This window comes from Sturnira hondurensis, unplaced genomic scaffold, assembly GCF_014824575.4.
Source record: "Sturnira hondurensis isolate 20B ecotype Veracruz unplaced genomic scaffold, ASM1482457v3 Scaffold0004152, whole genome shotgun sequence".
In the NCBI taxonomy this organism is placed as follows: Eukaryota; Metazoa; Chordata; class Mammalia; order Chiroptera; family Phyllostomidae; genus Sturnira; species Sturnira hondurensis.
In genome coordinates this window covers 5,388,140-5,400,519 of record NW_028076783.1, presented here as the reverse complement: position 1 = coordinate 5,400,519, position 12,380 = coordinate 5,388,140, and the positions used below count along the sequence as shown (strand labels likewise).

The following is a 12,380-nucleotide window of genomic DNA, read 5'->3' as shown; positions in this document are numbered from 1 at the left end:
CCCCAGCCTGTACACTGCCAGTGTGTGAGCCACACCAGAGTGGCCGGCTCCAGCGGAAGCTCTTAATGGTGAGTCTAACTCTGTGTCCTTTTAGGTCCTGACATTTGAGCCAAGTTCAGAGCTCTTAGGAACAATGTCAGACTAATTTGAACACCTGCAAGGGACTGGACAGGAGAAATGTAAGTGATGAAGTGAGCTGGGCTGAAAAGCCTGTCCAGTCAGAAAGGGCTGTGGTAAACTGAGCACTGCACCCCCTACCGGACGACATGTCCAGTGTACCAGCGCCACGTGGGATGTGCGTCCAGTGAGGCGGCAGGCTGTGATTTTCTGAGAGATGTTAGAAGTGTGGTTTTTAAATGCTGGCATCTTATTCCAGATTTCTAAGACACTGCTGGTGAAATGAATGATATTTCCATGTTGTATTTGACTTTCTGGCTACTAGTTGTTGACCTCCACCTGATTATAGTTCTTATTTAAGATCCAATAAATGCAAGACTATTTTGACCTGCGTCAGTAAGGAAGCACTGATGGGTTGATAGCAACTGATGCTGAACAGCTAGTGTGTGGGTGGAGCTGTGGGCCCTGGAGCCTTGCCCCTGCCTTTACCTTCAGGGTCTCCGTGGTCCTGGGAACTGGCTCCTCCCCCCTGCTGTCCTTTGGCCAGGCGGAGTGGCTGGGATGCTGTTTGAGGAGCCCTTGCCGGTTGTGAAAGAGCCAGCAGGGAACTGCACAGCAGAATCTGATCAAATCTGGTCAGCAGCCTTATCCACACTTTACCTGGCCAGAGTGAATGCATCTGTTTTCCTCTAGTGCGTCACACTGGGAGGGATTTGGCAAGGCAGGAGACTGGCTTTGGAAGTACCACAGGTCCACCCTCTCACACATCTGCAAGGGGTTCCATTCACATTTTAGCCCATGCAAATAGCACCCCCTGGAGTTGCGCAGGGCACAATCTAGTGGTCTGGTATTAATCATCTTTTAGCAAAAAGCCACTAGCCCATGGGAAAAAGGAAAAGTAAAAAGTAAATTCCAGAGACAGTTGTGTTTGGTCAGTTCCTCACTCAGATTGTTTTGGGAGTCGGAGGCTAGAAACCCAATGGACAGTAATAGAAGGACTAAAACTAGGGGTCCTATAAGAAGCGCTTTCTGGCTTCTTAAATACAGTGTCTTCTCCCAATGCAGGCTGTATCTCCACTCTCATGGGCACCTTCTGTCCTGGAATGTCTGCCTTCTGCCTGTGGTGAACTGTTAGAAGTTAATGAAGTCAGATTGCCAATGTTTAAGAAACACGGATGGAGATGTATGCCTGTGTAATCATTTTAATCCCTGGCACTTGTGGCGGGAACAACACTTAAAGCTACTTTGGAATCTGGTTTAATCCGCACCACAGCCCCCCTTGTGCCAGTTTTAGTCCACGTTACAGAGGGAAACACTGGACCTCGGATGAGGCTAGCTTCAAGTCCCATACCAAAGAGAGCTAAAGAGGTAGGGTCCTTTGTCACAGAGTGGAGTCCTTTGGCGCAATGGCATGGAACAGGTCAATCTGAAACGTGTGGTGCCTTAGTGCATGGCAGGCGTGTGGTGTGGCCAGACATGTCACAGTGCATGGGTTCTTTGTTGCCCTTATCTGTTGCTGGAAAAACTTCCAGGCAGGCGGTCGGCGTGAACCTCGGTTCCTTTGTTTGCTGTTTCTCTCTCTGCATGCTCTACAGATGGCTCTTACCTGTTCACTATGTGTCAGGCTTCATGTTGGGCACTAGGCGTGTACTGTTGCACAAGAGCAGACATGGCTTCTGTCCTTATGGAGGGTACAGCTCAGTGAAAGACATGAGGATTAAGCAATCACATCACTGAATGTATAATTAGAAGTCAGGGTAGATGTTCAGAAGGAAAGAAACTGGGTTTGAATAGAACATGGCCTTTGCTAGTGCGCAGGGCCTTTGTGCAAATCAGGGACAGGCCTGACTCTCAGGGGCTTGTGGTTGGAAGCCTTTCCTCTGGCTGGCACAGTTCATGCCAGGGCATGGCTTACAGGAGGGGGCCTTGCTGGCTGGGGGCCCTCGTGGGACACAACCTGCGTGGCTGCACTTGGTAGCCTTGTAAAGGAGCCACAGTGCAGGCCCAGGACCCTGGCCAAGGTATTGGGGAGAGACAGCTCAGCAGAGGGCTGGGGGATGAGCAGGCTGAGCCCAAGCGGAGTGCCCTGGAGGAGCAGCCCAGGAGGGAAGAGCAAGTTTCCCGAAGACCCGTGTGTGTATTTGAGGAGCTGGGGAGACAGCTAGTGTAGATGGTGCCTGGGGCGTACAGGAGACGGTGACGGGAAGATGAAGCCAGAGAGAAGAGCAGATGCTCTGATCCTGGGGGAAGTCGTAGGGTCCGGGGTGTGGAGTTGGTGTGCTGCCTCAGCCACACACTCCCCAGGGGCGTTTGCTGGTTGGACTACAGCCTCTGAGGTAGTTAGAAGAGGCTGGTGACTGTTCAGAGAAAATACTCCTCTGTTCAGCCCGTCAGGGAGAGAATCTGTGCTGGGGGAGGACCTTGCTTGATGCCCCTTCCTTTGAGGTAGGGAGCAAAGGCCTGGAAAGTGGACATGTTACTCGAACACCTCCCCCTTCCTGGTGCAATTCCTCCCTGGAACCAGGCCCCTGAAATAATTCAGTCCTGCAGAAAACTATAATAAGTAGCCCAGAGCCTGCCATGCGTTGGGTTTCTAGGGAGCCATTAGCTTGGCCCAGCCGCCATCAGCTCTGACTTCAGGTGCACCCTGGTCATTTCTGTAGTGTTAGAACCATTGACCCAGTGACCACCTGCAGACCCACCTGGGGCGTTATTTATGGGAGAGGAAGCTGGAACTTCTGTGACTTTCATTCCCATTTCATGCCTGCCTCACCCACTGAGAAGGATGGTCCAGTGAAACAAGTATCACAAGACAAGGCTGCCTGCCGGATGCTCTCTCGTTTACCACCAGCTGTCTCTCCCTAGGCAGGGACCCAAAGGCCTACCTTGTGGTGTCTTCGCTTCCTGCGGAACCGGAGAAGCTCTTTGTGCTGCCGAGACACAAAGTTGACTGCAGCGTACTCGAGCAGGGCGGAGAACACGAAGAGCAGGCACACCGCCATCCAAATGTCAATGGCTTTCACGTAGGACACCTGGGTGGGGTGGGGGAAGAACACAGGGCAGTGAGGGCAGAGGAGGGGAGTGCTGGCTGTGTGGGATGGAACTCCCCTGTCCCCCACTGCCGTCCCCTCCCCAGCTGGGGTGTTAGCGGGGAGAGCACAGAGGAAAACAGAAGAAAAACGCACCAAGAAGGCTGGACAGGAGGCCGGGCAGAGTAATTGGGAAAGCAGAATGCAGCGCCTGGAAGAGCACTGGAGAAGGGAGAACCGAGTGCCCAGCACTGTTATTCAGGGGAGCAGAAGGGCGTGTTTAGTCTGAGGGTGACAGGGACAGGACGCTGCCCTATGTCAACATGGAGAATGCCAGCTCGAATCAGGGAGTGAGAACTTCAGACGCTCTCCCCCATAAAGCAATAAGAGCACCAGTAGAAATGGTAAGAATAAACTTTTCTCAGAACTCTGGTAACGAGCCAAAGGCCAACAACAACCCTGCAAACATTTATTTAAGAAAGACAACCTGATCTTAGTAAGAGCAACAAGCTTTGTAGTGTTTTAAAAAACAGCTTCATCGAGATGTAATTCACATACTATGTAATTCACACATGTAAGTGTACCATTGGGTGACTTTTATACATTCACAGATCATGTGCGACCATCATCAAAGTCGATTTTAGAATTTTTATCACCTCAAAAAACCCCCTAGCAACTTCTAGCTGTCATCCCCTAGTGCCTCAGTCTCCCTACCCGAGTCCTAAGTAACTAGTAATCTGGTCTCTGCCTCTGAATTTACCTGTCCTGGACACTTCTGATGAGTAGGAGAATAGGTATGACTGATTTCTTTCACTTAGCACAATATTTTTGAGGTTTAGCTTAGTACATTGTAACTGGTGTCAGCATTTCATTTTTAATGGCCAAGTAATATTCCACCATGTGTATATATGATATTTTGTTGATCCATTCACCAGTTGATGGGCATTCGGGTTGTTTCTACCTTTTGGCTATTTTGGATATTGCTTCTACAAACATTTGGGTACAGGTTTTTGTGTGGACATATGTTTTAATTTCCCTGGGGGCTTTGTGGTGTTTTAAATTGTCCTATATCTGTCCTCCCTCCCCCAGCTCCATGCTAGCCTTGAAAACCAACAGCTTGCAAGCTCAGTGAAAACAGTACTGTGGCAGCCACTGACGGGGCTTCTTCAAAGTGTCATTCCCAGAGAATTGTCGTTATGTATGTAACTTGTGGTTCACTGAAAGACCTCACTCAGAAACCAGGCTGTCTTGTCTTGGCCTGACTTGTTGGTGGCCCAGAGTGAACAGCTGTTTCCCCAGGGGTATTTGTTGAAAACAGTGACAATTATTGAATATCTGGTCAGTCTGAGGCTGGTAAGAGTTGAGGCAAACAATAGGTTGAGCAAAAGTTGAAAAGGAAGAGCCAGGGAATGAAATGTCCACAGGAGACTTGAGAAAGCTCTGACATATTTCTGGAAACCCATGTGCGTGCCCAGGGGAGGCCTGAGGAGGCCCTTAGGGTTCAACTCTGGCTGCCCTCAATGTGCTGAGCAAGCAGGAAGTGGAGGCCAAGGAAAGTTATAAACTGCCCAGCTGGGTGTTGAAGTTGTGTCCTAATACACAGAGCCCTTAAGCAAAGGCTGGGAAGTTTGTAGGTTCTAGACAATCAAGAAAATCTCTGTTTAATTTTTAGCTAATCACCAAACTAACTTAGCGGAGACTTTAAGTGTCTCCACTTCCACAGCTAAGAAAGAATACAGACATTTCAGAATTAGTTTAGAAAAGCTACTAAACAAACAATAGCAACAACAAATCACCAGGAAGAGAATCTAATTTCCAGAGACAGCACATTAAATTTTGTAAAACGTGCAATTTTCAACAACAAAAAATTAGATGCAAAGAAACAAGAAATGGCCTTGCAATGCCTAAATGTTTGTGCCCTCCCCTCAATTTTTATATTGAAATCCTAATTCTAGTGTGATGGTGTTTGGAGGTAGGAGCTTTGGGAAGTAATGATGCCATGAAGAATGGACCCCTTGTGAATAAAATTGGTGCCTTATAAGAAGAGGCCAGAGAGCTAACTAGCTCTTCTTCAACCACGTGAGGGTACAATAGTGAGTCAGCAGGTTGCAGCTGGAAGAAGGTCCTCCCCAGAACCTGACTCCGCTGGCACCCTGATCGGACTCCCAGGCCCCAGAGCCGTGAGAAATAAATTTCTGTTGTTTATGAGCTGTCCAGTTTTTGGTTCTTCATTGTAGGAGCCCAAATTGACTAAGATTGATCCATTCATAGGAAAAAAGGCAATCCTATGAATTGATCCGTTCATAGGAAAAGAAGCTTCCCCTGAGGGAGCCCAGATGTTGGACTTAATGGATAAAGACTTTAAATCAGTTGTTTTAAATATGTTCAAAGAACTAAAGGAAACCATGTCTAAACAACTAAAGAAAAGTATGAGAACAAAGTCTCATCAAGTAGAACATGAGGGAGAAATTATAAAAAAAGAACCAAATAGAAATTTTGGAGTTAAAGAGTAAAATAAGTAAAAATTCCACTGGAGAGGATCAGCATATTTGAATAGACAGAATAAAGAATCAGTGAACTTGGAAGAGAAACAGTGAAGTTCAGTTTATCTTGTCTGAGGAACAGAATAAAGAAAAGTGAACAGAGCCTCAGAGACCTATGGGGAGCCATCATGTGCATTAAAGTATGTTTAAAGCAGGAGTCCCCAACCTCCAGGCCATGGACCGGTACTGGTCTGAGCCCATTAGGAACCAGGCCACCCAGCAGGAGGTAAGCTTGAATGTAATATGGTCAAATTATCCTGAAATCACCCCCTCACCCCCAGTCTGTGGGAAAATTATCTTTCATGAAACTGGTTCCTGGTGCCAAAAACATTGAGGACTGCTGGTTTATAGGATAGGAGAGAGAAAGAGGCAGAAAGAATATTTAAAGAAATAATAGCCAAAATTTTCCCCAAATTTGATGAAAAACACCTCACATCTAAGGAGTTCAGTGCACTCCAAGCAAGGTAAGCTCAAAGAGATCCACACCTAGATACACCGTGATCAAACTCTCAGAAGCCAAAGACACAGAGTCTCGAAAGAAGCAAAGGAGAAGCAACTCATCACATACAAAGATTCATCAGTATGAGCAACAGCTGATTTCTCACAGAAACTGTGGGGTCTGGAAGGCAGGTGACATGAAAGACAGCCTAAACAAATGGGACTATATCCCATGTTCATGAATTGAAAGACTTAACAAGGTTAGGATGGCAATATTCCCCAAATTCATCTAGAGAATCAAAGCATTTTTATTCAAAATTCCTTTTATGTTGTCGCAGAAGTTGACAAGCTTATCTTACAATTCATAATCATGTTCACATGGAAATGTAAGAACCCAGAGTAGCCAAAACAATCTTTGAAAAGAAGAAAGTGGCAGCACTCACACTTCCCAATTTCAAAACTACTACAAAGCTATGGTGATCAACATCACAGTATCGGCATAAGGATAAACGTATAGATCAATGGAATGGAACTGAGAGTCCAGAAATGAACGCATACATCTACAGTCAGTTATTTATGCCAAGAATGTAAATTCAGTGGAGGGAAAGAACAGCCATAACTAATGGTGCTGGAACATCTGAATATTTACACGGGAAAGGGTTCTATCCCTGCCTCATACAACCTACACAAATCTAAATGCATCAAAATCTAGATTAAACTATAAAATTCCTAGAATAAAACATAGGTGTAAACCTTTGTACCCTTGGGTTACACATTAGTTTCTTAAATAGGATACCCAAAGAACAAGCAGCAAAAGAAAATAGATGAATTTGACTTTATCATAATGAAAACTTTCATGTATAAAGGACATTGCAAATCAAGTGAAGAAACAACCCACAGATGGGAGAAAATATTTGCATGTCTTATATCTGACAAGGGTTTAAAAGCCATGATGCACAGAGAACTATGACAACTCAGCAATAAAAAGAGAATGACTCCAATTAAAAAGTGGGCAAAGGATTTGAGTAGACAATCCAAAGAAGATACATAAATGATCAATAAGCACATGAAAAGAGTGTCCAACGTTATTAGTCACTGGGACAAAACCACCCTAAGGCACCACCTTGTATCAACTAAAATGTCTGTAATCAAAAAGACACAGTGACAGGCATTGGAGAAGATGTGGAGAAACTGGAACTCTGGTAGAATTATAAAATTGTGTAGCCACTTTGTCAATAGTTTGGCAGCTCCTAAAAAATTAAGCATATAGTTACTATTCATCTCCAAGTTGTGTGTGTATATATATCTATATGCTATATATGTATATATATGAGATATATGAAATACGTGTGTATACATACATACATAGAGCCAAAAACATGTCCACACAATAACTTGCACACACATGTTCATGGCATAGCCCGAACTGCATGTCTCCCAACTGCATAATGGATAAGCAAAATGCGGTGTATTTACACAATAGAGTGTTATTCAGCTGTCAAAGGGGTGAACAACTGATACCTGCTGGGACATGAATGGGCCTTGAGAACATTATGCATGTATTGTACGATTGCTTTACTTGAGATGTCCGGAATAGGTACATTCATAGAGATAGGAAGTAGGTCAGTGGTTGCCAGAAGCTGAGGAAGGGGGAGTAAGTGATGATAAGTATGGGGTTTCTTTTGGAGGTGATGAAAAATTGATGGTGGTGAAGGTAAACAACCTTGAAAATATATTAGCTGCCACTGGGTTTGATGCTTAAAAAAAAAAGCAAATGGAGAAGACTGTGAGGTTGAATGTTCATAGCAAACGGAGCAGATAGTGTGTCACAATGAGTGGAGCATTTTTTGATAATTCAGAAATTTTAAATGAAGGTTTTCTATTAGATGTAATTATGGCATTATTTCTAATTCAATAATAATTACTCTATGAATGCTAACTTTTTAGATGTGATAATATCATTGCAATGATATTCTTTACCATCATGATGTCTGGAGCTTTCAGATGCTTGAGCAAAAACTGCACCTGTCTACCTCCTTACCCACCTACCTCTCTGTGTATGGAGAGACAGAGGTGAAACAAAGGAGGCCAAAATGGTAACAACTGGAATCCAGGGGAAGGGTACTGTGGTGTTCATCCTGTGTTATTTCAAGCTTTCTGTAACGAGGCAGAATGTGAAGTGCGGCACCAATTGGACACGGTGCAGCGTGTTGCAGTTGGCGTGAGGCTGGAGGGAACGGGGTATGGGGTCCGGCGTTCATAGCAGAGCCTAGTGTTGCACTGAGTGTTGAGGGAATAAACAGGATGGGTCTGCAATGGCAGAAGGGGGGGTGGGAGAGGGCAGTGGCTAGCATTAGAAGGAGCAAGCGCAGCAGAACGAGGCACCCAGCATTCACAGAGAAGGGGGCAGAATGTGAGATCTCAAGTGTGGGTGAATGGAGGAGTATGAGGTGTTCGGCGTTAATAGTAAATGAAGCAGAACATTATGTCTGATGTTAAAAGTGAATTAAGCAGAAGGTGAGGTCTAATGTTAACAGTGAAAGGAACAGGATGGAATGTTTCTTTGAGGGTGACTGGAGGAGAATTAGCATCTGCTGTCAGTAATGAATGAAGTGGAATGCCATGTCTGGTATTGGAGGAATGGAACAGGAGGATGCTGTGTCTAGCATGGAATGAATGAAGCAGAATGCGTCATCTGGTATTATTAGTAAACAGTGTAATGCAGTGTCTAGGGTTAATAGTAAATGGAGCAGCCTGTGTCTTAATAGTTAAATGGTGAATGTAACAAAACATGGTGTTTAACATTAGAAATACAAGCATCAGACTGAGGTATGTGCGGAAAAGGGTCAGCATAGCAGGCATAAGGCTGCCATCCTATGAAGGACCTGCTTGCAAGGCTGGCCCTTGGATGACATCTGGGAACTTGGATTTGGGGGAGTGTTCCCACTTTCCCTAACCAATAAGTGTGCCTTGATTCCTTATGCAAACAACACGGTTTATGCTGAACATCTGCTGTCCTTCTGGGACTCTGGAATTCTGGTTTGTGCTAGGCACCCAGCACCCAGGAAAAACCTTTGATTCTGAATCTTAAATGAGTCTCAAAACCATTTCAGTCTTTCTGGGCAGAAACATCTCAACTTGAGCTGCCTTCCATTGCTGCGGTAAGAGGGCACTCTACGTGGTCCCTCACGGGTGGGAGGGAGCAGGCACAGAGGCCTGCCCTTGGGTCCCAGCAGCCTCTGCGGGTGTCTGTTTCCCGTGCCATCCAGCTGTGCATCCTGAGTCTTCACTGTGAGGAGCCTTAGCCTCGAGCACAACTGTGAGTCCTATCAAATCTCTGAACCTGGGGGTGGACTTGGAGACCCCCCCAACGCAAAGTATCTCCCATTGCTGGCGAAGGAGTGGAATGTGGTACTCAGCATTAAAACGAATGGAGGAGGTGATTGTTGATAGTAAATGAAGCCGAATGTGTGTTTAATGTTGGTAGAGAATGGAGCAAAACCTGTCTGGTGACTATTGCCTTCACTTTTTCATTTTCTCCTCCTTTTGTGTGTGTGTGTGTGTGTTTATATTGAGCACAATGTTAAATCTGGAGAAAAGGGATGGAGAAACAGTGACCAGTTCCTTGTGCTGGCCTATCTCAGGCAGGGGAAGGAGAGGAGCATCCTCCCTACCTGTCCAGGTGTTCTGTGCGCTTGGGCACTGGCTCTCACCTTGGGCAGGGATGCTCGAGAGCCAGAGCTCTGGGTGGTCATGGTGAGCACAGTGGTGATGCCCAGGCCCACACGGGCAGGTGCGGCATCCATGTTGATCCAGAAGGAAATCCACGAGAGGATGACAATGAGCAGGCTGGGAATGTACATCTGGATCAGGTAGTAGCCCATCTGTCGCTCCAGGTGGAACCGGGCCTCAATGCAGGTGAATTTACCTGGAAGACATTACAGTGTGAAGGCAAAGTAGCCTAGTGGGTAGGAAGAACTAAGATTTGGGGGTCAGAACAATCTCGGCTATAGTCCTGGTTCAGTACGATACTAGCTGTGTCCTTAGGCAAATGTTTGAATCTCTGTGTCTCACTTGTCTTGTCTATGGTAAATTGGGGAGAATGACAACAATGACAATAATAATGGTAATAATAATAATAAGTCCACCTCACATGTTTACTGTTATGGTTACCATGGTTACTGTGAGAGGGAATGAGATGGTGCCTATAAAGAACGTCGCACATCCTCACACCTCATTAGTGCTCAGGAATGACAGTTGCCATCATCCTCATTATCACTATTCTGTTCAAAGAGTGGGCTGAAGTGCACCATCTACTCCCCTTCTGCCACTTTTCTTCCCAAAACATGACTTGATCCTGTTCCTTCCCTTTGCAAAACCTTGCTTTCCTTCCTTTCTTCTCTCCTCATCCAAGAAGGTCCCCTTTACCTGCAGGGAAAGTTCAGACTCTGAAGTCTGCGCCTCGGGATGGAGGATGGGGCGCTACCTGTTTTCCATCCCATTCCCCTTCTTTCTTCACCTTAGTAGCCACCACCTGCACTCCGTCCCTTGCCTGGGGCATGTTCTCACACTGGATCCTGCCAATCCCTCTGCCTGGAGTGCCCCCATTCCTCCCCACGGGCAGCCCAGGAACCCCTCCTCCTCCACCGCTGGAGTTTACCCGAGAAGTCTCCCCCAGCACAGGGCCTTTTCCTCCCTTTGTTCCTTCAGCCCCGAGGTAGAGAACTGAGCTAGAGAGGTGGTGCCCCCCCCCCATTGTAGCTGACAGCCTAGGGGCTTCTTCTCAAGTTCACTGGTCACTAACTTCATTGCTGCCTCTCAGCTTCCCCCGCTGACGTCTGATGTGAGCACACTCTGTGCCTTGGCCCTGTCAGCAATGCCAGTCCCTCTGTGACAGAGACAGCCAGGTGTCTTCCCCACAGTGGTTTGTCTTCTGCCCGAGGAATCGGGTCCATTTGAGTTCGGTGCACTGTCACCTGGGATGAAGACTGTACCTCTAGGCTTTTTTTGTGATGAGCTGTGGCCTAAACTCATGCTACTTGCCCCAGGACTCACAGGAAGAAAGTGCCAGAGCCACTTTCTGGTTTCAAAGAATATTCTCTTCACCGCTGGTCATAAACACACAGCTCTGCCCCCCGTGATTACATCATATGATCTGTTGAAGCAACGGCTGAGTGAATGTTTGAAATGGCCTCTGGCCCCCGGGTGGGGGTGGGACCGGAGGGCAGCCCCTCGCACCCACCTGTGTTGTAATGCTTGGTGCAGTATCGCAAGTCCTTCTCCTCCTTCAGGATGAACTGGGGCAGAGTCAGTCCATCTGCCACCTGCACAGCTCCCTGCTCTTGCCACTCAAAGATGAGGTCGTTCATGGTGTACCCAACTGGGATGGGATCAGAAGGAGCAGTCACCACCCAGAAGCACTTACGTGGGGAGTGTCAGGGTTGGTTAGGGTAGAGACAGAGGCATCAGATGCTCAACAGACTCACGAAACCGTGTTGATCCCCCTCCCCACAATGGAGGTTAAACCTGGTTTGTTTGCATTTACCCCACTACCCTTCTCCCTCTCTTCCTACCGCACCCAGCACCCTACCTTAGCTTGCCCTGTTGCCCCCTTCCCCTCACCTCCATGGTCAAGTTCAGCTGACATCTGTCATTTGTGCCTGTGCACTGTCCTTGCAAGCTTCGTCTTCTGCCCATAGCAGACTCTCCTCAGGGTAGTGACTCTGTGGTGTACTATTGTGATGGGACTGTCATCTGGGGGTGGGAGTGTGGGATGGTGGCTCAGCGAGACCCGTCAGAAACTCCGCCTCAGGACTTGACCCTCGAGTGGAGTTGGGAAAGGATTCAGGGGTGGCCTGTGCCGATTCCCTTCAGGGGCGGTGCTCCAAGGGGCGAGTTTGTTAGCTCCCGCTGCCTGAGTGCTCTGCCCTGGCTTCTCTGTACTTTCGGATTTTCCTGCAAGTCCATGAGGGACCTCCATGTCCTTCCATTTAATTATATTTTAAAAATTAGATTGCTCTCTGGATTTACCGTCAAAGAATCCAGCCACCTGCCCCACCTGTTAGCATCTGGGTTCACTGGCTGTTCATAAAGCCTTCTCCAACGATGCCTCTCCCTCCCAGTCAGGAGGAAGCCCTCCTTCTGCTCTGAGGCCACAGTGCTTGGTGCTTCTAATAGCACCAGTCCCACTTGCTGTCTTGTGCCAGCCAGTCATCTCTCTGCCCTATAAGAACGAGCGTGCCCATGAGCTCCA

At 47.1% G+C, this 12,380-nt stretch overlaps 1 protein-coding gene across 2 annotated transcripts in view; it reads right to left on the bottom strand.

Annotated features, from left to right (window-relative positions):
• The window catches only part of GLRA1 (glycine receptor alpha 1), a 73,367-nt gene that overhangs the window by 3,294 nt on the left and 57,693 nt on the right, over positions 1 to 12,380 (bottom strand). For both annotated transcript variants that reach the window (XM_037044848.1, XM_037044849.1), the window contains exons 6-8: positions 11,370 to 11,507; positions 9,841 to 10,055; positions 3,003 to 3,149 (exon numbers count right to left, since the gene is read on the bottom strand). In XM_037044848.1, the coding sequence (XP_036900743.1) occupies positions 3,003 to 3,149; positions 9,841 to 10,055; positions 11,370 to 11,507 (500 nt within the window). The remainder of the gene's footprint in view (positions 1 to 3,002; positions 3,150 to 9,840; positions 10,056 to 11,369; positions 11,508 to 12,380) is intronic.